At 38.5% G+C, this 26927-nt stretch overlaps 1 protein-coding gene across 4 annotated transcripts in view; it reads right to left on the reverse strand.

Annotated features, from left to right (window-relative positions):
• Window positions 1-208: 208 nt before the first annotated feature.
• NNT (nicotinamide nucleotide transhydrogenase) overlaps window positions 209-26927 on the reverse strand; it is a 92336-nt gene continuing 65617 nt past the window's right edge. For all 4 annotated transcript variants that reach the window (XM_045903693.3, XM_045903675.3, XM_045903665.3 and 1 more), the window contains exons 18-22: window positions 23257-23416; window positions 20920-21001; window positions 5056-5174; window positions 3721-3836; window positions 209-1614 (exon numbers count right to left, since the gene is read on the reverse strand). In XM_045903693.3, coding sequence (XP_045759649.1) covers window positions 1465-1614; window positions 3721-3836; window positions 5056-5174; window positions 20920-21001; window positions 23257-23416 — 627 coding nt within the window. In that variant the 3' untranslated portion in view covers window positions 209-1464. The remainder of the gene's footprint in view (window positions 1615-3720; window positions 3837-5055; window positions 5175-20919; window positions 21002-23256; window positions 23417-26927) is intronic.

Genomic DNA, 26927 nt, shown 5'->3' on the forward strand with positions numbered 1-26927 from the left:
ATCCAGTAGCAAATTGCATTTACCACTTAAAAATTAAAAAGGAGTCTTTCCTGCTTTTAAAACATATGTACACAAACACACAAACACACACACACACACAGATTTTAATCTCAGGCACAGCAAAACAGAAGCTGACTACCAAACCAACAGATACTGTGAGTTGTAAACTGAGTAAACACGAGTATAGCAGTAAAAAATTTCACACCAGTTATTTCTCTTTCTGGTTTAGAAATAGTTTTTATGTGTTTATAATTGTTTCGAGAAACTTAGTACCAAATTCGTTAAATAGAGAGGCAGATATTCCAAGTATTCCTCACACATTCACCTATAAGGAGCTTTTGGAACAGTAGCAAAGTCACAAAGAAAATCTACACTTTTACTGCAAAAAGACATGATTTTTACTGGTGCTTAGATAAACAAATAGGTAGCTAAAAAAAAAGTGCCACCATTTTTCTCAAATGTCATCAATTACATAAGACCTCAAAACACACTCTGATTTGGATAAAAAATTCTTGCCAACAGTTAAGAGACTGATTAATTTCATCTATTTCATAGTAGCAAGTCTTCCCCAGATGTTAGTAACAGGCAGAACTATTCACTTTAGCCCTTTGTTACCAGAGACAATTGCTACATCTCTATGCAAACATGATGAACTCATTTGATTAGTCAAATACTTGAATTCCATTCAAGTGCACTTAATATAGTAATACACAGTATAAATTGATTGAAATTAAAAAAAGATCTGATTGGAAATGGGATTTTTAAAAATACAATACTGATTTCAAATTACATGTTTCATTGGTGTCCTGATGAAACATACAAAGCAAATGATTTGTTCCCAGCATCTCTGAAAGATTATCTAGTCCTTTAATATATTAAAATAGAAGTCAGAAAATACATCCCTGAAACCTAGAATTGGAAGTACAGTTCAAAAAGTTGAAGCCAATTTGATATGGTTAATTCAGATTATGGTTAAATGGTAAGAGGATAGCTCAAAAGTTGACAAAAGTTTCAAATTAGTAACATTTGTTGCAAAAAACATAAATGAAGGTAGCTGTAATGTTTACAGGGTCAGATTTTTCAGATCCATATATATAATGTAAGTACTAAGATCCTAAAGATTTAATTTCTTAAACACTCTGACTACTGCGGAAGAATTAAAAAAAATCCAAATGGATTAGAACTAAAATAAGGCTGTTCTTTCTCCTTTTATAAAATACTTTTGAAATTCATAACACAAAAAATATGCACAGGAAGACATGTAGAATTCTCAATCTTTTTTTTTTACATCAAGGGATCACTGTTCCTGAAAAATCTCCCTGCTTGCTTTGCTTTCTTCAGTCTTCTTTCTCTTCCAAGAGCTTTGCTACAGATGTCTATCAGCTGTATAGAGTGATTACTTTATTTGCCTGTTCCCACAATGGAAGAAGTGGCTTCGTCAGACAACAGCTTGGTCTTTAAAATTTACTTCTGGTAGGATTCTCTCACTTTCGCCTGCAGTGCATCGCAGGTCTTCTTAGCATCGCCTAGAAGCATGGCCGTGTTAGGTTTGTAGAAGATTGGATTGTCCACTGCAGCATAGCCAACACCCAAGGACCTCTTCATAACGATGACCTAAGGAGCAAAGATGAACTGAGAGAGTGAGTGTATTGAACAGACCTGACTGGGACATGATAGACAGGCTGACCCTGCCCTGCCCTAGCTTTGAATGAAGCACATACCACTACTAACTCCTGAGTACACAGACTTCTACAATACACAGGGAGTGCTTGCTTGCTTGCTTTTTTTTTTTTCCTGGTGGTAAATTTTTTATTACGTTTGTTAGTCACCATACAATACATCATTAGTTTTTGATGTAGTGATCCACGATCCATTGTTTGCGTATAACACCCAGTGCTCCATTCAATATGTGCCCTCCTTAATACCCATCACCAGGCTCACCCATCCCCCCATCCCCCCTTCCCCTTTAAAACCCTGTTTGTTTCTCAGAGTCCAAAGTCTCTCATGGTTCGTTCGTCTCCCCCTCTGATTCCCCCCCCTTCATTTTCCCTTCCTACTATCTTCTTTTTTTTAACATATAACGTATTGTTTCAGAGGTACAGGTCTGTGATTCAACAGTCTTACACAATTCCAGGGAGTGCTTTCTTTTTTTTTTTTTTTTTTTAAGATTTTATTTATTTATTTGAGAGAGAGAGAATGAGAGAGAGCACATGAGAGGGGGAAGGGTCAGAGGGCGAAGCAGACTCCCTGCCAAGCAGGGAGCCGGATGCGGGACTCGATCCAGGGACTCCAAGATCATGACCTGAGCTGAAGGCAGTCGCTTAACCAACTGAGCCACCCAGGTGCCCCAGGGAGTGCTTTCTAAAGGCATGTTTACATTGTATTAACTTTCATTTGCCCTTACTCCTATCCCTGAGACAAAAATCATGTTAACAATAGTTTATCTATGAATAATAAGATTACAAGAGATTTTCTTCTCAGTGCTTTTCTTCCATAAAGACTATGTAACATTTTCTAGTCAGAAAAATAAGTATCTTTCTCTGAATGGGCTTAAGAGAACAAATTTAGCGTATAAACTTCTGCTACAAATCCTAAGGTAAATGTAGCTGAGTGGGAAAATGGTGTGATTCTTATTCCAACACTTTAAAGTAGATCAGAAGGTTCCAAGACAAAAGCCCAAAGAACAATCTAGCCTGTCACAAGACAGAGCTAATAACTAATATTATGCTCCTACAAAGCAAAATGGAAGAAGTAAGGCTATCTCTAATATTGATGTGTCACAGTCATTTACAATTACATGAATTATGGATGGTGCTATTCAGTTAAATATCAAGTTAGTTCTTAAGGAAATGAAAGCCTTTCTATAGTAGTCTAAGACATGTAATCTATCCAAAAATGAAAGCAATATAAACTTACTTACACTTCACACAGCCTTAGTACCAAAATGCATTCTGCAAACTCTCAAATATTGATGACCAATGCAATAGTTTTTCATCTACACATGAACAAGTGCATATCTCACCCACCATCAATTTCAAGCTCACATATTTATAATAAAAAGAAACAAAATTAAAGGGAAAGGTACATCACATAATTATGACTGTTAAAATGCAGATCTGACCTGAGAGTGGTAAAGAGACCTGTCCTCCGCCAGGGCAGGGGAAATGTAGAAGTCTCTGAGCTCTCTATAACACAGCAGTTAGCTTCCACAGAGGTGATGTACGTGAGCACGCCTTGCTTCCTTATGCCATTTTATAGTTTGGATTTCTAAATCACCTTTCTTCTGGACACTCCATAACAACAACAAATTCCCTTTCAAAAAAATTAAATGAAAAAATGTGCTCGTCTTCGTATATGAAGGCGATGATACTGACTCACTGTCCCAGAGGGAAGCCATCTGCTTCACTGGACTCTATCTGGAAGTCAGCCAGGCTCATTCCAAAAGCTCACAGCTCTTTTTTCAGCTGTGGTTACAGATTTTGTTAATCCACCCACATAATATTATCTAGTTCAAATGGTGACCAGGGCATCTACTTGGGTTCTCTGGTGACCACCGAATAGACAGAAGCTGGATACGGAGAGCTGGGCCCTACACCCACTCTAGCTCCTGGGGCTCCCAAAAGGCATCAGTGCTCCTCACCAAGTGAACCAGGACAGCTCTGGGTGCATGTTGTAGGAGACATTTGATTATTAGAATGAAACACAAGTCTGAAACCTTACCTGCTTTGATTTCCAGACCTCGAGGACTGGCATGCCTGCAATAATAGAGTTGGGGTCTTCTTGAGCTGCTGAATTCACAGTGTCATTAGCTCCAATCACAAGAACCAAATCAGTGTCTACATAATAAAGGAAAAAAAGAGTAAATAAAAAACTCAAATGGGTCATTTTCACTTTTTCCAGGCAAATTATAGTGATCTGGACTTTAAAACAATAACAGAAGGTAATATTTATAGGACGCACACTTGTGCCAGACACCGTACAAAGAGCTTTATCAGAGAGGCTCGGTAACCTAGCCAATGTCACACAGCTAAAAAGCAGTAGGTCCTGCATCTCAGCCTGAGCACCCTGACGAGCTTGCATTATTATGCTTCCCCTCCCCCCAGGGGATCTGCCTAATCTGACTTTACAGTTTTTTTATTATCTCACAATGATCCTGCCAGTTATATTATTTTATAAGATTTGCATCCCATTTTCATCTTTTAAAATGACCCCCATAAGATGCTATTTTGACGTCTAAAAGAAAATGGTCTAAGGGTCTGTACTGTATTAAAAGCTGGGTCCATAATTCCTGGAACTGGCAGGTTTCACACATAATTTAGCAACAGTGAAATCTGAAAAGGGGCATAAAATGCCCCAAATTCCCTCTTTAAGGACTATAATATAAATTACCTTAGAACTTTGCCAAAAATGCCATGTGAATGTAGATATACACACAACTTCATTATTTTCCTCTAATAAACAGTATTTTTTAAGTTTACAGTGGATACTTGCCAGAGGGAACCGGTTTAATTTTAACAAACATGATCTTGAGCCAAATGTCATTAACATTCAACATCTACCCAACGACAGCCATAAAGCATGGCACCTTATCTAGTGAAGTCCCAGTACTTTAAAGGAAAACAGAAAACTACTTTCTTGATCATGAGTTGGTACAACTGGAAGCCAGTAAAATCTCAGATGCTGACAAGAATTAGACATTAAATTATCAATAGAAGCAATTTTATAAATGAGGAAACTGAGGCTGAGTATCTAGTTCCAAAAGTGGAGTCAGAACCTGGATCCCAAAGCCAGGTCTCTTCAGAGTCCCTCTTCCACTGCCTCCTGAGATTTTCACCACCCTTCCGATCTCCTCCTAGGCCCCAAAACTACCCATGCCGCTCACAAGCCTGTTGTACCTTATTCAGTACTGTCTTTCGTTTATTTCATTTCAACTGCACACCTCCTAGGAGCAGGTTACTCTTCATCAGACTAGTAGGTCTTCAGTAATCCCAAAATTTATGTCCTAAGACATAATTAGGACGAAGAACAAGCTTCACCATCGCCCCCACTACTTACCTGGGAAATCATGGTTGATCTCGTCCATTTCCAACACAATATCATATGGCACCCCAGCCTCAGCCAGCAGCACATTAAGCTGACCAGGCATCCGGCCTGCAACTGGGTGAATTCCAAACCTAGACATAAAACAAATGAACAGTTGGCCTTACATGATGGGCCAAAATGTACAGAGACCCCAACATCACCTCCAAATCTGCACACTTTGTTCTTGGCACCTCAGCTCTTCCTGGTACTAGCCGATCTCTACAAGAGGGGCTAGAACTAATCCAGATATATGATCAATCTACAAATATTGAAGTTGGAGGTTTAATCTCTCCATATACACAAATGATAACTCCTCTCAAGAAGTAAGTGTAACCTTAGAACCTGACTCTTATGTTTTAAGTACAATGAATTTCCAACATTAGTAAATAATATCACCTTACATTTAATAAGCATTATGTTCTCTCATGATACTTTCTGATAAATCTTGCATCTTTAAAAACTTATGTAAGTCAGCCTGGAATTAAACACTTGCCATGAAAAATCAACATTATTCCATCAAAAGCTGACTCCACATTCAACTTTAACCTCCACGTTCAAAGCTGGAGAAATAAAATATTGTCATGTACAGGAGTTAAAGGCCTCCAATCTTTCTGAGAGTGATATGAAGCATAACTCCGCATCCCATGAGACAATGTGATAGCAACATGCTGGAGTGTTTCAAAGAGAGAGTAAGACACACATCAGAGCTCTACACTTTTATCAAGGCAAAAGAAATCGAAGCATCAAGCAATTTCTTTCAACCGCAACCAAAATGGGATCTTTGGGGTTATTTAATCCAGCTTCTTGCCCATAGTAGTGATCTCTGTCTCCTCAGCACTGAGCACCATGCTTGACACATAGGCAGGGCTCAATAAGAAGTGAGTGAGTGAGTGAGTGAGTGAGTGAGTGAGTGAGTGAGTGAGTGAATCCAGAGAAGAAATGCATTTTATGGTAGTTCTTGGCAGGGATCCATCCAACCTCAGCTTAAATACTTTCAGTAACCAGAAACTTACTCCTTCCAGAGGTCTATTCCATTACTAGACAATCCCAAAAATTACATCACACACACACACACACACACACACACGTACACACTCATATCAGCCAAAGAGAACCCCCATCTCATTGCTTTCCAAGGTCTGTAGTTTGGCCATCTGGAGCCTTAATGAGTCTACTCCCTCTTTCATATGTGGACTCCTCTGAGCGCTCCTAGGATGCCTACTAAGCAAAACATCCTCAATTCTTTCAACTATTCAGTGCTGACAGAACCCACTGCTGTCCTAGTCACCTGTTTCTACATTGTCAATATCCAGCTCAAACCTCAGGCCCCCAGAGTGAACACAATATGCTGGATGTGATCTAGATGCATAGGGCACAGCAAGAAAATCCCATCCTGAGATCTTTTACTGACAATGCCCAAGTCTGCATTGGCATTTACAGCCATCACAACACATTGCTGGCTCATACAAAAGTTATGGTCATTTAAGATGCCCTGTTACTTTTCACAGTAACTACTGCCAAATCAGGCCTCCCCATTTTTAACACAGGTTCTGCTAGGAACAGATTAAAGCAACAGAGGAATTGACACCTCCCCAAAAGTAGACCTGAAAAGAGCTTTAAAATGGCCTCTATATTGCCCAAATAGCTGATAATTGATTTTCTACATCTTTAAAAGTGATAATGAAGAGCCTAAATTATTAGGGGTCTTGTAATTGGGAGGGAAAAAAGACATCAAGTGACAAGTATTCTTTTATCAAATTCACTTTTATATCATCTTCCTTCTGGGATCACTAAATGTTCCTAAATAACAATTTATGTTAAAACAAAAACAGAAACCGAGGCTAAAAGGAAACAAAACAGTTACCTCTAAGCAGTTATACAAGAGATCATTGTTTTATTTCTCCTCTTTTTTAAATACATTTTCCCAATTTTCTATGAGAATGTATACTTTTGTGGGGGGATCAAACCATGTCATTGAAGGGTTTCGGAGAAACTTCGAAGGGCTAGGAAGCCAATGAGATCGATGTCCTTGGCCCAGCTGGGATCTTCCCAGTTTCACAGTTGCCAAAAGGAGGAAAACGTACAACTTTTTATGGTGGAAAAAAATTAACTTCATTTGAAATACTTAACTTCATGCTCTCCTATTGTAATGCAATTTACAAATGATTTCTCATCTATTGTTTCATTCTATCCCTAATCATCTTTTAAAAACCTCCATCAAGAATTAGAATGTAGAGCAAGTGATTCAAGCCCAGTCCTCAGTGAAATAAATAAGGCTGTAGAGCTGCATTCCTCTATCTAACAAAAAGAAGCAAGAATGTAGATCTATTTTGGCACAATGGCTAATGCTGGCTCTTCATGAGGTGCTATTCCATTTGTACAACTTTCTCAGTATACAGTTAAGCTGGGATTCAAACTCAGGTCTTTCTGCCTCAAGAGTCTGAACTTTTAACTACTTTATAATACAGTAGTATAGTCAGGCAACTTGAGAGGTTTTTTGCTTAGTTAACAGCTCCAGTTTACTAGTTATGTTGATGTCGAGCAGGTTACTTAAGGACTCTCTGTGTCTCAGTTTTCCCACAGAGTAGTAACCAGCTGTTACTATAAGCCCACATCCTGCCAAGGGCTACAGAAAACTCTGCATAGAACAGGCTTGAGAAATACCTATTTATCTCTGCTTGAAGGAGTTCCAAAAATCCAATTCACAGTGTTCTTTGAGAATAATTGAGAGCCCAGAAAGTTTCAACAATGCTAAGAGCTATAAAACAAAATAAATATCTGCATGAACAAATAGACACAGGAGAAAAATGTGTCTCAGTATACAAAGTATCTACCACAATGTATAACTTTTATGAGAACCTGCTGAATGCTGGGGAAGTCTATTCTGAAAAATTACTCAGGGTGGGAGTTAGAAATTACCTGGACAGAATGAACTATTTCATCTCTTTCAACTACTTCATCATCTTTCCCCCTCAGTGGGCTAGCTGTAGTTTTATTCTAGTGAAAATAAAATTAAGGGCAGTCATTAGTTCACTCCAGACCACGGTCACCCAAACTCACCACCTCATAAGACTTTAAGTTCTTCAACCACAAATTCTCCTGTCATTTTGGGGATTTTAACAGTTCGACACTTGAGTATAATTTTAAAATGTTCTCTAAAGAAAAGATTGCTTTCTTTTTAAACAGCACATTGTTATCCTAATGTCATAATCTATACCAAGTCAGAGTTTTCATTCATTCTTGAAAACAAAAGAAGTAAGGCAAAATACTGACAATTTATGTTCCCACTCTTCATGTGGTAATGTAAACCATATTCAGTACTGTGGCTCTTTTCACACTGTCTTGGACCAAGCATTTCTGCAATGTCAAATGGACTCTTTGGTTGGGGTACCTACTTTAAAATTTAGTATTTTGTACAGTGGCAATAACATAAAATATTTTTTAAAAAATTCTCCAGGAACCAAAGCTTATGCTCAATAAATGGGGCTTATTATTACTAAACCTCAAATATGAACATAAATATCATTTTAATACTTTAATAATAATACAGTATTTTTAGGGGCTCCTGGCTGGCTCAGTTGGAAGAGCATGCAACTCTTGATCTCAGAGCAGTGGTGAGTTCAAGCCCCATGTTGGATATGGAGCCTATTTAAAAAAAGAAAGAAAGAAAAAATAATAGTAATATAGCACTTTAAGCATGAATATAAAAAACAGACCTAGAGAGAAAGTGCATTATATTGAAATAACTAAAATAGACTGCTAAGCCTGGTTATTGCATGAATTTAAAAAAAGACAAGACATAATGAATGAAGTTTCAAAGGTGCTTGATTTTGTGAACAACGGCAGGGTGGTTCTCTCACATTCATGAAAAGGTACTCTTACTTTTATCACTGACTAGACCCAATGAAAAAACTAAACAACCAAATTTAGTTCTGGAAGCTATGGTTTAAAAGGATCAGAGAGTACTTGGCTAAGGTGCAAGAGAAACACAAAACATCTAATGACTTAGAAAATAACACACTCTAAGTGAAAAAAGATCAACTGGCTCAAAAAAAGGCAAAACATGATTTTCAAGCAGACCAAATAAAACAGAAGTGAACCAAATCATCCTCATTTTCATAAAACAGAAGAAAAGAAAATGTATTCAAATGCACAGGAAAGCACAGGGATAAAATAAATTATTTTTATTTTTATTTTTATTATTTTTTAAAGATTTTATTTATTTATTTGACAGAGAGAGACACAGCGAGAGACGGAACACAAGCAGGAAGAGCAGGAGAGGGAGAAGCAGGCTTCCCGCGGAGCAGGGAGCCCAATGTGGGGCTCGATTCCAGGACCCTGGAAATCATGACCTGAGCTGAAGGCAGATGCTTAACGACTGAGCCACCCAGGTGCTCCCCCCCAAAATTTTTTTAATTAAAAAAAAAAAAAAAACTTTCTGTTAACTGTTTAAAAACAAATGCCCCAGTTAGGGAAAGTTTCCATCTTAACTTTTCTGGGGTCAGGAAGAGAGAGGCTCAATGTGAGCTGATGTACCATCCACCAGTTCAGTACAAAAAGGATTCAAGAGCATCTCCCAGGGGCGCCTGGGTGGCTCAGTCGTTAAGCATCTGCCTTCAGCTCAGGTCATGATCCCAGGGTCCTGGGATCGAGCCCCACATCGGGCTCCCTGCTCAGCGGAAAGTCTGCTTCTCCCTTTCCCACTCCCCCTGCTTGTGTTCCTGCTCTATCTCTCTCTCTCTGTCAAATAAATAAATAAAATCTTTAAAAAAAAAAAAAAAGAGCATCTCCCACACATACACAAAGGATGGTTGGCTGGCAGTGGACATAATCAAGATGGTTGCGGCCGCTGAGACAGCCCTTCATTTAAGGGAGGACTGGGGAGGATTTAAAGCAATGGTCTTAACCACTAGTAAGAGACAGCAATGAAATTCAGGATTTCCAGAACTACAAGAACCAAGAACCACTCTACCTCAAGCCAGCGGTACTATATTTGCCACGAATTACTCATTTGTGCTCTTTTGAAATATGAATAACAAATCTTGAACACCAAAAATTTCTCATAATCTTCCAGTCTTACTGATCACCAATAAGTGTTTCCTCCTTCCCCCAGGTCTGAACCTCTTCCCAAAACCTGATTGGTAAGACTTAAGGAAGACTTGCAGTCACTGTACTATGTGATATTTAAGGTCTGTACTAGTTTCTGATTGCTGCTATAACAAATTACCACGTATTTAGTAACTTAAAATGACACAAATTGATTATCTTACAGTTCTGGAGGTCAGAAGCAGAAAATCAGTTTTCCTACACTAAAATCAAGGTGTTGGCACGGCTGCATGTCGCCTAGAGGCTCTAGGGGAAAATCCATTCCTTGCCTTCTCCTGCTTCCGGAGGCGCCCCCATTCCTTGGCTTGTGGCTGCATCCCTCTGACTACTGCTTCCACTGTCATACCTCTGTCTCTGACTCTTTCTTATGATTTCTTCTAGGACTCTCTCTGACTCCTTCCTCTCTGAGGACCCTAGTGATGACATGGGCCTGCCCAAATAATCCAAGATAATCTCCCCACCTCAAAATCCTCCCCTTAAATCTACAAAGCCCCTTTTGCCACGTGAAGTAACATGTCCACAGGTTTGGGGGATTGTAGGTGGACTCTTTGGGGGCATTATTCAGCCTACCACAAAATTCCTTCCCAGTCCTAAAATTCCATGAACTAGGGTTTCTATTTTAGCTGAATAATCCAATATATACTATGTAAATTACTTTTGGATTGCAATTCTGTATCCCTCCTTTACTCCAGTAAGTTTTTCATCTTAATTAATTTGTTTTTAATACTGCCCTTGCTTATCTTTAAATTAATCCATCTGGCCATCTTCTCTATGCTTTAACTGACATGTCTTGGGCCAAGTTAGAAATCAAAGACCTCTAAATGTATTTGTTGTTATTGTAACATTTGATTAGCTACAGAGTGCATAAAGACATTATTTCTGTTGAGCTAGTTGTGAAGGGTAAATAATCACAAAGCTAACCAATATGTTATGTTGAATATCCCAAAGGACAGATCATTTTATATCTGTTGGCATAATAATTTATTATATAAACCTTAAGGCTCTAATGTTGGAGAAAAACACACGCAAGGCTCTTACAAGAAAATGCCAGTGTTTTGAGAGAAATAACAGAACACACTGAATTTGTAGAAATATATATGTGTACACTGATAAGTCAATGTGAGTTAATAACAACTCTGGCCCATGTAACTGGCCAATCTCCAAAGTATGTATTAAAGTTAATTATACCAGACATTGGTTTGGCCATGACCAGCAATTTCCAGGAACTGATGGCCAAAGCTCATCAATGTTCCATCATCGTATGAAGAATATCCAGAATTTGAAAATGCAAAGCCTACTAGCCTTTTAGTTCTTGCCTTTGAGCCATGAAAATTATCTTTATTGTACACATGCTTAACAAAGCAGAATCAGCTGTCCCTGTCCACAATAAGATTCTGCAAAAGAAAAATAAATACTAAAATGAGATCACAGAAAGATCTTCAACATTCCCAGAACTCTTTCTTGATGCACCTCCTCCTTATGATGCGCTGCAACAATAGAAACATCATAGTAACATAGTAACGTGTCTTATTTATCAGCACCCACAGCACCTGGCATTCCTTCTAGGGACTCAATGGGAGGGAAGTAAGGAAAGGGTTTTAAGTAACACAGTGTGCCCAGTGAGATGCATTGACTCATAGATGTTCTACATCTCTTTTTAGAGAAAGAAATTTAGGGAAGTAGTAAAGAACTGCAGTGAAGGGCTGGAGTACCATTGCCTGGATTCACAACCTTTGGACAGTTTACTTCTGTATGCCTCCCTTTCCTCTGTGTGCAGTGGGATTGAGAATAAACCTCTTCAGAGGATTATCATGAGATTTAAGTGAGATAGTTCATATAAAGAGTTTTTCATACAAAGTACTGTAGACCAATGCCAAGTGTAATGAGCCTTTAATAAACTAACCTTCAATGATAATATTCTATTCAAGTACATCTGTGTGATACAAATGCTCATGTGTATTTTTCAAATAAATGCACCTTTTAATGATCATTTATATAAAAATAAATACACATTTTTACATTAAAACAAATGGGGTTTGATGTCAACATTTTCTGAGTTGGTTTTCTAATTTCTACCTTAAAATTCCAATAAATATCACTATAGTCCAATAAAAGCCAGAAGTTCTTTGTATTCACAACTACATCGAAAGACTAAGAAAACTATATAGTCAATATAGTGTGAGGCCAGTAACTGTGAATACTGGACTCAGTGGGAACACATTCAAAACTTATATTCAGATACACACTTACTTGATAAAGTCAAATTCCAAAAGGCCACATTTAACCCTTCCACAGATACTATTAGGCAAAAAAGTATTGTTTCCTCAACTGACAGATACAACAAATATCATTATTAAGTCAGGATAATCTTTTCACTTATCTTGAAGCAAGAAAAATTTCAACACTTTTTGCTATTTTCCTCTCTCAAATATGAAAATGATAGTCTTTTGTGACACATTATATAATAAAAACGAAGGTCTCAGTCCTTGATTAAAGATAGACTCAGGCACGGCTCAAAAAAAGTGGAATAATCTACTCAAATAAAACAACCTGATCTTCAGAGACTTTTAAATCACCCAAGAAAGAACAAAAACAATTAAGAGTGAATACAAGAGCGATTTGTAAATATCGCATGAACTGGATAAAACTTGGTAAAGAGGCAATTCAAAAAACACCACATTTTCTAAGCCTCTTTTAGAACACATGATGATATAAACCCCATTCTTATACTTTTTCACAACTTCACATTAGATTTCAGACACCACATGTTCTAAAGGGGACACAACAATGTGAATTCCCATGATCGCAGGCCATGGAGACAATATGTCCTGACCAGGGTGCATTACAGCAGTTATTCTAGGACATGTGGGACTAGTAAAGAGTATAAAACATTCACCACATGGATCCTACCACAACTGTTCAAATAAACTACATTTTCCTTCTTGCATTATGGAAATATCCAGATTTAGTTCAGCAATAAAACATGAAGAAGAGCCAAGTAACCCAATTCAACCGTAAGACAAAGAAACTACAGTGACAACGGGGCCTCGTTCTACAGTATTTAGTGTTTTCTCCATTTTGCTGCCTCTTACTATTATAAATACTGATTTGTATTTCCCTGATGATGAGTGATGTTGAGGATCCTTTCTTGTGTCTGTTAGCCATCTGGTTGTCTTCTTTGGAAAAATGTCTATTAATGTCTTCTACCCATTTCTTAACTGGATTATTTGGTTTTTTGGTATTGAATTTTATTAGTTCTTCATATATTTTGGATACTAACTGAAACAGACTCTTACCTATAGAGAATTGGTGATTACCAGAGGGGAGGTGGGGGGGTGGGGGAAATAGGTGAGGGCACTTGTGATGAGCACCAGGTGTTGTATGGAAGTGTTGAATCATTATATTGTACACCTGAAACTAATATAACACTGTATGTTAACTGGAACTAAAATAAAAGCCTAAAAAATAAAAATAAGTTAAAATAGACCTTAAAGATTCTCCAATTAACTACTTCCTAAGGCAGGACTCCTTTATTTAGAATTACACCAAATATGTGTGCACTGTATTCTGTCACAAAACAGGTTGGGAGCCCCACTGCAGATGCAATGAAGAGCCCCTGGTCTGGGCTACATACACCTTAAGGACTCTTGTATTCTATGTTTGCACATGGCAATACTCCGTTCTGAGGAGGGCCTGTGAAGGTAATAAAAGGATCTTGGCACCTGGGTGGCTCAGTCGGTTAAGCGTCTGCCTTCGGCTCAGGTCATGATCCCAGGGTCCTGGGATCGAGTCCCGCATCCGACTCCTTGCTCAGCGGGGAGCCTGCTTCTCCCTCTCCCTCTGCTGCTCCCCACTGCTTGTGCTCTCTCTCTCTGATAAATAAATAAATAAAACCTTTTTTAAAAAAAGGTCTGTTACTATATTCAATTATTTTTGTAATCTAATTGTGCATTTCACCTGTGAAAAATATGGTGGGACCAGAAAAGGCAGGTTTCTTTGGTTTATCACATTCTGATCAGAACTTCTGATTGACAGCTACACGTCACTGATTAAAAGCATAAGGAAGTTTTTTTTAAAAATAAATAACTGTAGTAAATGCAGTTTAGAATAAAAACATAAAACATGAAGCAGGGCATATGTTACACAAATCATCCTTACTGCTGGAAAGGCTGGGACCAGCTGGGTAGGGTCAGCTTATCCACCTAAAGAGAAACATGGTAATGGAAGTAGGGAAAACCCTCCTGACAAGGCCACTGCTGTCCACAAAAGCTGACTAATGAGAAAGGCTGTGGAATCAACTTTCTGGCGAGGCTTCTTAAGGACAGACACCCACCTTTCTAAAATTGTGAAAGTCCTTAGAAGCAGTGGTTCAGACGAACTCGTAGATTCTCAATGGGAAAAAAAAAAGTTCATTTAATTTTCTAGAACATTCCAATAGCCAGAATTAGAGAACATTATGTACCTTTCATTCTTCTTTTTGAAGGCAAATCAGGGCTGACCTGCTACTCTGATCTGAAATCTGGTGTTTATCTATGGCCTCCCCTTCTTCAGGAAAAAAATTTATGAATGCTAAAGAGCTTACAAAAATGTGTCTCAGGAGCACAATTTTTCTAATACAGAATAATAGAACCTGTTCTATGACTGTGAATGAGAAAATGTTTAACAAAAGGCTACAGTCCCATTTTCCATTTGTGCATGTGGCCTGTGACACTGAGGTCACCAGAAGAGTGAGAAGTCATCTAAAGAGGATCAGGCCAGATGATGGTGCAAACATCAATGGAGCCCTCTGCAGAACCACATCACAACACCGCCCGTTCCCCTCCGAGGATGTTTTTATAGATTGTGCCCAAATCTGGCTTTTCCATCACTGAGCCAAATCCAGCCACCAAGCCCAGAATAGAAACTGTATGACAACTGACACGCTTTTTATTTCAAAGTAACCAACAAGACTATGAAGAATGATATCACAGAAAAAACTGAAATTGTATTGGCCATTCATGTTCTAAAATATTATATTCTGGCATATTGCAGAGACTTGGTAAAAAAATACGCATAATTTCTTCTTCCTGTCTGAATAACTTTCATGATGCTGTTGGAAAGTAATGGCCAGTGAAGACCGTAAGATGGAAACTGTAAGCAAAATATGGAAGAATTGGAACATGAAATGAGAAATGGGCTTTTATTTATTTATACTCCACCATGTTTATGTGACCCTCACTGAAGAACCTCAGCTCAGAGTTTATTATGACTAATACTAGAGCAAGAAGCCGAAAAACACCCTGATGGTCAGAGGCCATGATCAGTAGTGAGAGCTTCTCCCTCAGACCACCAGAACTCCCGTGACAAGACACACCGAGCAATGAGTCCTAGAATGAATGGTAAGGCAGAGGCTGTACAAAGCATCTAAATCACAGGCTTTCTTTCCGCCACACCAATATGCTGTGAACAGCATAAACAGAAAGCCAAAGCCAAATTCTGGCCAACAGTCCGGATCTGGGAGGAACAGGGTTGCCTTCTAAGAGCACAAGAGACACCTCTGAGCTGAGAAATTACTGGCAATTCTATACAATAGGCCGAACACAGACGTACGTGAGTGAATGCACATACTTTCTTTGGTTTTCCTCTCTTCCACCGAAAGTTTCACCCATATGACTAATGACACAAATAACTCCCACCACACCCATCTTCCTACCACTATGTTGTTCAAAAAGGCAGGCTCAGAGCAAAATGCAAAGAAACACACCATATTCTTTCAGACAACCTGAAGCACTGGCTAACTCATTACCTAACAGTACCAGTCACAGCTCTGAAACTCTGATGCAATGGTCTGTGCTACAGCTATGTGTCATCCTTTGCACCAGCATCTGAGCTGAAGACACAATGGGGTGTAAGTATCTCCAAGCCGGAATATTTTCAAGCCTATTAAATCACCTCCCAGTCAACGTACACTTCACAGGCTCAGGAATTTTCATCTGTGTATTCACGGATGTATTCTTAGGACCTAGAAGTGCCTGGCACAAAACACTATGTAATCAGTTGTTCAGTGAATGGTCATTACCATGAATAGTCACATCTAAAAAGAACGTATTGCAAAGCTGTCATAAAAATGCTAAGGGCGCCTGGGTGGCTGTCGGTTGGGTGTCTGCCTTCAGCTCGGGTCATGATCCCAGGGTCCTGGGATCGAGTCCCGCACTGGGCTCCCTGCTCGGCGGGAAGCCTGCTTCTCCCTCTCCCACTCCCCCTGCTTGTGTTCCCTCTCACTGTGTCTCTGTCAAATAAATAAATAAAATCTTAAAAAAAAAAAACACAAATCTGAGAAGGCTGAGCTCTATTTACTTTAATTACATGTAACCCACAAAAAAAAGAAAATCCAGTTAGATTGACAAAATATCTCATCCTGAAATATCTTCGAAGAGTGGATTCCTAAGCAAAACTAACATATTTAAACCTATAGCCATGCCACACGAGACTGTAAAACACTATTAAACCATAAATACCACTAGTGGCTAGATGTATTTAGACAGAAAATGAAAAAAAGATTAAATGTTTTTAAAAACCTGCAAAGAAACTCATGTTACAAGTAGCATAAAAGGTTTAAAATATCCGCTGGACAAATAACTACTCTCGTTTGCATTCCGACCCTCCTTCTACTCTATTTCTCCTAGCACACTATCACATTAAATGGAATTCATTCACTGATTCATTTGTTTATAGGTTTGTTTTCTTCATAACTATACACTTTTGAGAGAGGCAACTGGACTTATGCATCCTTTTATCTCCATACTTTTATCTCAATACCTGATAAAAATAAATTTCTATCAACAAATTATTAATAGAAAGATATAGTTGAACATTAACAAGAAAACAATGTATAACATCAGTTAACCAATCAAAGAAATTGAAATGTGGTTTCATAAATTCAAAAGACTTCTGTGATAATCCAAGCAATAATGCTTTCTGAAAAGAAAATCGAACTGTGATTAATTGCAAAAAGAAAAAAACTACACCTCTTTCTCAGAATTACTCAGTGGGAACATTATTTCTGCTTTATAATGAAAATCCCACTGTATGGATCCAAAGATTGGGAAATAAAGAGAAAAAATGTCTACACTCTCGTAGTGTAAGATTTTTATAATAAAATGCTTTTAGAGATCAGCCATAAGTTAGGTAAGTTACAGAGGTGTTCTGGACAACTGGAAAGCAACAATATACTGGCCACTAAAGAAAGTCTAGGTCAATGAACACTCATGAGCTCTTGTCATGAAATGTCATGTGCTTCATTATGTAATCTCAGCTCCCGGTGAGCATGTTATGACTATAGCCAAAGTAAAGGAAAACAGGAGTGTCTCTAAATCAATCATGGGCCATGAAGCCAGACTGTATGACAGATGCAATTTTTCTTGGCACCACTTGGGCATAACTAATTGATGACAATCGTATGTCCACACTGGCACATTTCCACGGGGGATGTGTGTGAATATGTCACCACATCTGGATGCTAGGCATGCTGGGTCCTAAGGCACAAAGATCTACTAAAACGAGAGGCCCAGCAGCTGTGCTCAATGAACACCGTGGGAGCTCCACAGGGTGATGAAAGGACTAAATTACTGCAAACTGTAAATACAGATTTATTTCATTAAAATAGGAGGTAACGCTGCAGCCATCTCTTGTGCAAACAGACATTTGTCTCCTAAAAAAAAAAAGGTAGCATCTATGGATACACATATTCCTAACTCCGTCAAGAAAATATGCATTTCTCTGAGGAAAAGATGACGATGCACATGAGACAAAATCAACAGTTTCTATGACTCCCTTTAAATAAAAAAATCCCTATTCAATAACTCGCAAGGACAAATAGGATAATCTACTGTCACTGTGTTAGCAATAGTTCTAGAATCCTCCATTTAATTCAAACATGAAATCTGCATAACTTGTTACATAGCCATGTTGAAAATTCAACAGATCACAGTAAAAAAAAAAACTATTAATATATAATTTCATCTTAATATGAAACTGATCAATATAAGTGGTTAACGTTTCCTAACTCACAAATAGAGAAATTAAACTGAACAATTTTACTCTGATCCTACATAATAAATTACTAATAAGTTTATCATTAAAGAACTATTTGAACAAACTATGACAATTATTGGAAATGACAGAATGCTCTCTCACATCAAGTCTGACATCCTGTTCATAAAATTACTTCAATAAAGCACAAATTATAACTGAGATACTATTTATATATGTTTAATTAAATATCTCCCATAAATCTTAAGTAATTATTTTTCCCCCGCAGGGTGACAGAAATCATCCTAAAACAGCAATTTATCTTATGTCCTCACGGATCAAAATCAAATTTTAATCAGGTCAGAAACTGAGATTTAATTTGTTTCATCCCTTTTCTTTCCAGATCATTTTTTCCATCCCTCTTATTCTTTTCCCCTCACATCCTGCTTCCATCAAGCTACCCTACAGTCATGATGCTCCCCAACTTTGCATCCACCTCACTCTGGACCGATTTTCCAAGATGTCTGGTTAACACAGGCTGGTCAATGGGTATTAGAGAGGGACGTCAGATTAATCACTCCCTTCCCAAAAGATAACTAAGACAGGAAAGCCATCTTTCTCTACTTCATTAAGATTGCCACTCATATCCTAAACATTTGTGGTGATAGAAGGCATTACTAATACATTGACTTCTTACATGTGGACTGAATAAAGAAAACAACTTCTTTTTAGGAAAATCATAAAAGATTCTTTGACACATCCTTTCCTTATGTAGGTCTGCAAATGCTTTAAGTGGCAAGCGTCTGGTTAAAAGGGCAGCCCTGTACAATACCGGATAAGAAAACGGGCAATGGTGACCAAAAATGAGACTTCATATGTGAAAATCAAAAAACAAAGTCAGGGCGGCACCTGGGTGGCTGTTGGTTAAGCATCTGCCTTCAGCTCCGGTCATGATCTCAGGGTCCTGGGATTGAGCCCCATATCCAGCTCCCTGCTCAGTGGGGAGCCTGCTTCTCCCTCTCCCCCGCCCCCGCTTGTGCGCTCTCTCTTTCTCATGCGCTTGCTCTCTCTTAAATAAGTAAATAAAATCTTTTTTAAAAAGTCAGTGATTTTTCTCATCTTCTATCTTCAATTTTCTAAGACTATACTAAACATGGAAACATCTACATCACAGAAAAGCTGGTCCTACCACAAAATAGTATTTTGACTCTATATATGAAAAACACTAACTATGGATCACAAGAAGGCAGAGTGGGGAAGGAGTGAGAGAGGGAAGGAAGGAAGAGAGAAAATGCAGCTGATACTAAAATGTTAGATCCACTTGGGGCACCTGGGTGGTGCAGTCAGTTAAGCGCCAGACTCTTGGTTTTGGCTCAGGTTGTGATCTCAGGGCCCTGATCTCAGGGTCGTGAGATTGAGTCCCACATCAGGCTCTGCACTCAGCGGGAGTCTGCTTGAGATTCTCTCTCCCTCTCCCTCTGCCCCTCCCACTCGTGCTCTCTCTCTCTCTCTCTCGCTCAAATAAGTAAATCTTTAAAATAAAAAAATAAAATGTCAGATCCACTTATTTCATCATGTAAGTCTCTTCACCACTATTAATAGCTGGGACATTCAGGATTTTGCACTCCATCTTGCATGGACACTATGACTAGTTCTGGGCAAATGGTTGAGCTTATTATCTTACCATTTGTCCCAGAAAAAGTGTAAGATAGACATCTAAAAGGAATTTTCATTAATAGACATTAACAGTTAATGTTAACACATTAACATTCTGGTGAACAAACGAATTATATTTACTAAATAGAGTTAGCTTGTCTCTCTGACTTATGGTACCATGTCAAAGAAGCTGCGAGAGAACCAGCTTCTCTAGCAAAGAGGCAGCAGGTATCTACTCCCAGGGTCAACTCCAGACAGTCCCTTCACGGACTCCAGGACAGGGATCCAAAGGTGCACAGGACTGATGCAAAGTACTGCAAGGGTCTGTCACCCACTGACCCCATCTTTACATTCCCTCAAACCCTTTATCCAAGGTCATGGGGAATAATCTGGAAATGCAGAGTTCTCAAATTCTCCATTTGCTCAAGATCCTCCAAGAGCAGAGTCTAGTGCCCAAATGCCAAGTGGCAGGTACAGCTACTACTCTGATTCTTATTCCAGAAAGTGTATGGTGTTAGGAAAAGAATATTTGCACCAGTCTTGGTGAATATGAGAGAATATGAGAGCGAACCCAGTCGGACATTAACCAGCCCACAGGATCACCACCGGGTCTCACTCAGTCTTCAAAGACCTCTCATTTGAGATACTTTTCTTCAGTCAGTGTGAACACCAAAAACCAAAAAGGGACAACTCAATGTGGTTCTAATGATTTATTTGACCTCCTTCCCCAAATCCAACCAGAAACAGAACTTCTGTTTTTCCCCATTAGTAAAAATCCTGGAATTCAGTATAATAGTTTCCCTTTCTAAAATGAGCCTGTATTTAGGTTCTGTGGTATTAGAGATAGCAAAACGAGGTAGCCAGACTAAGGCCAGAATAGGGTTTTTACAACTCAGTTTCTTTACCTGTGATTACATATGTACAACTCCACTGTAAGTAAGAAAATCATCCAGATGCAAGTCATCGCTTCTCCTTCTCTCTCTCTCTCTCTCTCTCTCTCTCTCTCACACACACACACACACACACACACACACACCTCACAAGATTCGTGCTACACGCACTGACCTGACTTTCTTGCCCTGTTCCGAGAGCATCTTCACCAAGTCGGCGATGGGGTACTGCGCTTTGGCTGCACAGAGGCCATAGCCTGCAAAGAACATGAAACATACAGAAGAGGGTGATTTTTATTTGGAAATCTTATGAATAATAATTTCCCCCTTGGGGGCGCCTGGGTGGCTCAGTTGGTTAAGCGACTGCTTTCGGCTCAGGTCATGATCCTGGAGTCCCTGGATCGAGTCCCGCATCGTTTCTCCCTCTGACCCTCCCCCCTCTCATGTGCTCTCTCTCTCATTCTCTCTGTCTCAAATAAATAAATCTTTAAAAAAAAATAAAAAATAAAAATAATTTCTCCCTTGATCAAGACATATTTTTATGCCAAGGAAGGCAATCCGCTAACAGGATGAGACATGAAAGCAAACTTCTGGCCTTTTTAAAGTATTAGCCTAAATCTCAGATTCAAAATCTAATGGTCCCTCCTCAATCTTCTGCCTTGTCTGATACTGCTGGGCACTCCCTCCCCACACACCACACCTTCCACACACTTGTGTATGCACACACTTTGTGTGGGTGCACCTCCCACACACCTGCGGCTCACGTAAATGGCTTCAGACCGTCTTCATACTTGGTTTTGAGAAGACTGCAGTTGCCTGGCTCCCCTCCTCACTTTGTTACTATTCTTCCTTGACATCCTTGAATAGATCTCCTTCTGTTTCCCTTAAACAATGAAACTCCCCAGGGCCTTGGCTTTGCCCGTCACACTCTCCTTGGAAAGTCTCGGCCTGTCCCATGGGCTCAAGAGCCATCTGATGACTCCCAATCTGTGTCCAGCCTCAGCCTGTCCTTTAGCTCCAGGATGGCATGTCCATTGTCCTAGCTCCACCTCAAACTTAATGTCTCCTAAAAAGAACTTAAAAATTTCCCCCTCTGCCAAAAAAACCCAAGAGTGCTCCCTATTTCTGATGTTATTACAGGTGTGACCACAAACTGCAGTCCTCTTCCTTCTTCTTTAACCCCTACATTCTGTCCACTCCCCCTGTACAATCAGTCTCACCTGTCCCCGCTCATCTACCCCCAGTTTTCCAAATACCAAGTGTCTGCTCAGGCTGTTCCCTCTGCCTTCCCCACGCCCAACACCATCTATCCTCAAGGCCCAAAACAAACCCTCACATCCTAATAATGCTTCTTAGGTTCCTCATGATTAAAAAGAAAGTGTGTCTACACGGTCTAATCTAGCCCTTATCATAACCCACCGTGCACTATTTATTGATCTGACTTCTTCCCTGGATGGAAAATGTCTAAAAAAAAAAAGAGTGTGCCCTTTACATCTTTCCACCTCTACACTCCAGTTGTGTTTCTCACCAGGTAACACTAACGCCACCTTGGCTGGGACCATTCATGATGCAGGAATGTCCCAGGTAATACAACATATTTAGTGTGTCTGCTCTCACACGCTAGTGGAAAATAGCAGCCCCATATGTTGAGACGAAAACCCAAATCCACAAGTTTCAAATGCCTCTAGAAAATGATACTGCCCCAATTGAGAAGGCTTGCACCTGAACATTCAATTCTGCTAGTGTTTGGTATTTACATCTTAGCATATAACCAACCAGCAAACCACCCCCATGTCAAATCAACAGATTTCCTTTATAGAAAACTCTTACAATAGCGTAATAGAGTTAAAATCTTAATCTGAACCCAAAGTGTTACCTGTAATACCACAGCATTCTGTGGTACGATTAAAGAAAAATGGAGCTAACCCTCAAAAAATTAGGGAATTGAGGCTGGGAGATTAAATGACTTGGTCAATGTCAGGTCAATTGTTAGAGGCAAAATTAAGAACAAAAGTGAAGTGTTATCATTCCCAGACCAAGTTCTTTCTATTAGGCCACGTTACCTCATCTTATTGGAAACCACATGATTATCAATGATTTTTTAAATATTTACTTTTGAAAAAAAAGAGATTAACATTTACTAGCATTCACTGAGTCTAGATACTTTCATATACTATATCTAATTTAATATTGACAATAATTCCAAAAACTATCAATGAGGAACAAATAACCAAAACTCAAAGATGACTAAAACATTATGTACAGAATCACAGAAAGACATGGCTAGAACCTACCACACATCGATTTATAAAATCTCTATGTGATCCCCAAAATATTAACCCTAAGCTGAGGATTCTCAACATTTTTTAGTTGGTAATCATAGGGTTGCTTCTGTTTCCATTGCATTTTCAAATATGGATAAGTTCCAATTCAATTTTTTTCCTATTATAAGAAACTGTATTAACATAATCAATTCCAATAGCGATTACAGGTTGTTTGCTTTTTTTTTTACCTGGAGTAATAATAATGCTATTAGCTTCTCGAATCATGTCAATTGCATTGTCAAGGTTGATTTCTGTATGTGTGCCAGAAATTTCCATGGGTTTTCCACCAGCTGTTGAAGTAGTACCATAGCCTCCGAGAATCACATTAGCCAGGGAGCGATTCATTGCCTGGAGAGCAAAATTATTAGCTGCGAGAGTTTAATCCACATAACTTTTTGAAAGTGGTATGAACCCTGTGTATATGATATTCATAATCATTTTAAGAGGTTTATTTGATCATCTAAAAAAATCACATAGATCACATCTATAAAGTCAACTGTACACAGATATATTTTCAGTAAAAGTTAATTTTAAAAAAGAATTTAATGGAAAATTACCAATAATATTAAGAAATTAATGAAAAATTCAGATCCAGTTATTACTGTCCATGTACTGATTAAGCAACTTCTACCTCCATATTCACATGTATTTCACCAGAGTAAAAGAGAATGGTATCTATGAGAAATTTTCCAAGGTGACTACAGATGTCTCAGGTGAATCCTGCTACCAGCTGTAAGCTGTCAAGAGACTAAAAGAAGGGGGCACCTGGGTGGCTCAGATGGTTAGGCGTCTGCCTTCGGCTCAGGTCATAATCCCAGGATCCTGGGATCGAGCCCCACATCGGGCTCCCTGCTCGGCGAGGAGCCTGCTTCTCCCTCTCCCACTCCCCCTGCTTGTGCTCCTGCTCTCACTATCTCTCTCTCTGTCAAATAAATAAATAAAATCTTTAAAAAAAAAAAAAAAAAGAGACTAAAAGAAGGAAAGGAAAGCTATCCACGGCATTTAGAAGTCTGCTGCCCTCTGTCGTCAAGAAAAAAAGAAATGTGGGAGTTGATAAGGTCTTATTTTCCAAATCAACTACATACAGCTCCAGGAAGCTGTAACAGAAGTGACTAGATTCATCATTAGGCTCCTAAAATATTTACTTCCAAAAAGGCAGATGAGTAAGTTCATACACTGTTTCATTAAAACTTACACCTGCCCTTTTAACTGGAAAAATAATCTCGGAAAAGAAATCAGAGGAAGGCATGTTCATTTACAATCATCCAACAACGTGCCACACAAATGCGACAACTGAAACATGACAATGGCATGTGTGTTTCTAAAACAGTTCATCTGTAGACCTCGGGAACTGGGGTGGTAAAAGACAAGACAAGAAGCTAGATGGCTTGGGTAACCAAATGCCTTTTAAGAATTCAAATCACTGTAAATGAAGAAAGCAGTCATTTTACATGATCATAAACTGGATTTCTCACTTCAGAAAAAAATCCAAAAAATTATTAAACCCTATTTTAAGGGCTATAATAAACATATCATTGATCCATTGTTTATTCCATGTAAAAGCTATATAAGTGTTAATCTATCACTTTTTTAAAAAAAGACAATACTTTATTATTAAAGAACAAAAAGCACCTGAAGATTTTCAGTGACAACTAACACACTGGGAGAAAAAAAAATCATGACCATCCATCCAAAGACAGCCCAGCCTGCTACCATCTTAGTGGAGACAGGTACATACACTGCTCAAGTGGGACAGAGGTAGAGGCAGGGAGGAAAAAGCAGCAGAGAAGATAAACAAAGAGCCATTAAAGGCAGCATATCAATAACATAAACATGAATCAAAATGTTGTCAGAATTTTTTAAGTTGTCCTTTTGACTGAAGCTCATCTCTCAGACATAGCATTCACACTTTAGAGAGCCCAAACCCCAGTAAACTGGTCTAAGATTATTACATACAAAATAAATACCCTCAGAATACCTTTACATATTTATGAAGAGATAAGAGGGTCAGAAAAATCAATAATGCTTTTAATTAGGTATATAATCCCAACCTGACATGAAGATGTAAATTCTTAACCCAACCTCCTATACTTAAATCCAAGTTCTACTGAAAATCCAAATAGCCATACCTGAGACTTCCAAACATTCAATTTGTGGATTTTGACAAATTCTTTCTAGTTTTGAATTAGAAGATTCTGAAATTAAATTACCAGAAATATGTTCTACCAAATGTTTGCCTTAAAAACTGGTTCAAAGGACTATTTCAGACATTGATGTATTTCTGTCATAGATAACTTCTTTTAAAAAAGTCAAACCCACAAAGCAGCTCCATCACCTGCATCACATAGTCCTGCAGAGGGACAGATGTCAGAGGGACATGATATAGAGGGACAGATATACAAGAATATGACCACTTTATTCTAACTTGGCTTAAAAGGAACCATTCTATACAAAAAATACAGATTCGAAGGGACACATACCACCTCCGGTGTTTATGGCAGCAACATCTACAATAGCCAAACTATGGAGAGAGCCCAAATGTCCATCGACTGATGAATGGATAAAGAAGATGTGGTATGTGTATACAATGGAATATTACTCAGCCATCAAAAAGAAAGAAATCTTGCTGTTTGCAACAACATGGATGGATCTAGAGGGCATAATGCTAAGTAAAATAAGTCAGAGAAAGACAAATACCATATGATTTCACTCATATGTGGAATTTAAGAAACAAACAGATGAACATAGAAGGAGGAGGAAAAGAAAAAAAGGAGAGAGGGAAACAAGCCATAAAAGACTCTTAAAAAGAGAGAACAAATTGAGGGTTGATGGAGGGAGGTGGGCAGGGGATGGGCTAGGTGGGTGATGGGTATTAAAGAGGGCACTTGTGATGAACACTGGGTGTTGTAAATAAGTGATGACTCACTGAATTCTACTCCTGAAACCAATATTGCACTGTATGTTAACTAGGATTTAAGTAAAAGCTTTTAAATAAATAAATAAGGAACCATTCTTCTCTCCCTAGAAAACTGAATGGAGGAGAAGAAAAGAATTTCTGAGGACATTTAATTAATATTTACCCACTATTCTAATGGCATCTTCAGGAGAAAAAAAGGGAACCATACGGTAGTTTAACAATCAAAGTCAACTTGTTGAACACATAGCCACAATTATATCACCATTAAGTCGATTCCATGTGGTCTCTTAAAAACTAAATTATTTTTCATCTCTGAATTTACCATTGCAACATCGTATTTTCAACAAATGTTTAGGGTTTAGGACTCATTCTGTTCTTTTTTTTTTTTTTTTTTTTGCTTGTTTAAGTGATTAATGAGACTATCCTGTGACCACTGATCCACAGATTGAGGAGTTCCCAGCTTCCAAGACAAAGTATTCACAACACTGTCCAAGACTGTTCCTTTTAAATTATTAAGGCCTATAATGAAAATTGCATGCTACATTAAAGAGACACTTAATTCACATAATTCCAAGCAAACTCTAAGAAAAAAATCTGAAAACAAAGGAAAGGCCATAAAATAGACAAAACCAAAGCAATAATAACATATACTCTATTTACTATCATCTCTCATTTCAATGCTTTGTGGGTGCTGAGTAATTGACTGCAAAGCAAAAAAAAAAAAAATTATTATTGGTTTGGCTTTGATTCACTTCATTCTGTTCTATTTTCATTTGGAAACAAGTAACAAAGTGCAAAAATCAGAAAATTCGGTTTGAAAATGCTGTCCCATTTTTGCAAGCCCTCTATTTCCCAGGCAATTTGGACACTATCTCAAGTAAATGGACTGTAAAATCATGAAGAGGTTAATGTCTATATGACACCTGACATAAAGCAAATTAT

This window comes from Mirounga angustirostris, unplaced genomic scaffold (assembly GCF_029215605.1).
Source record: "Mirounga angustirostris isolate CCGP_5_RB_7025 unplaced genomic scaffold, mMirAng1.0.hap1 SCAF_7, whole genome shotgun sequence".
Lineage (NCBI taxonomy): Eukaryota > Metazoa > Chordata > Mammalia > Carnivora > Phocidae > Mirounga > Mirounga angustirostris.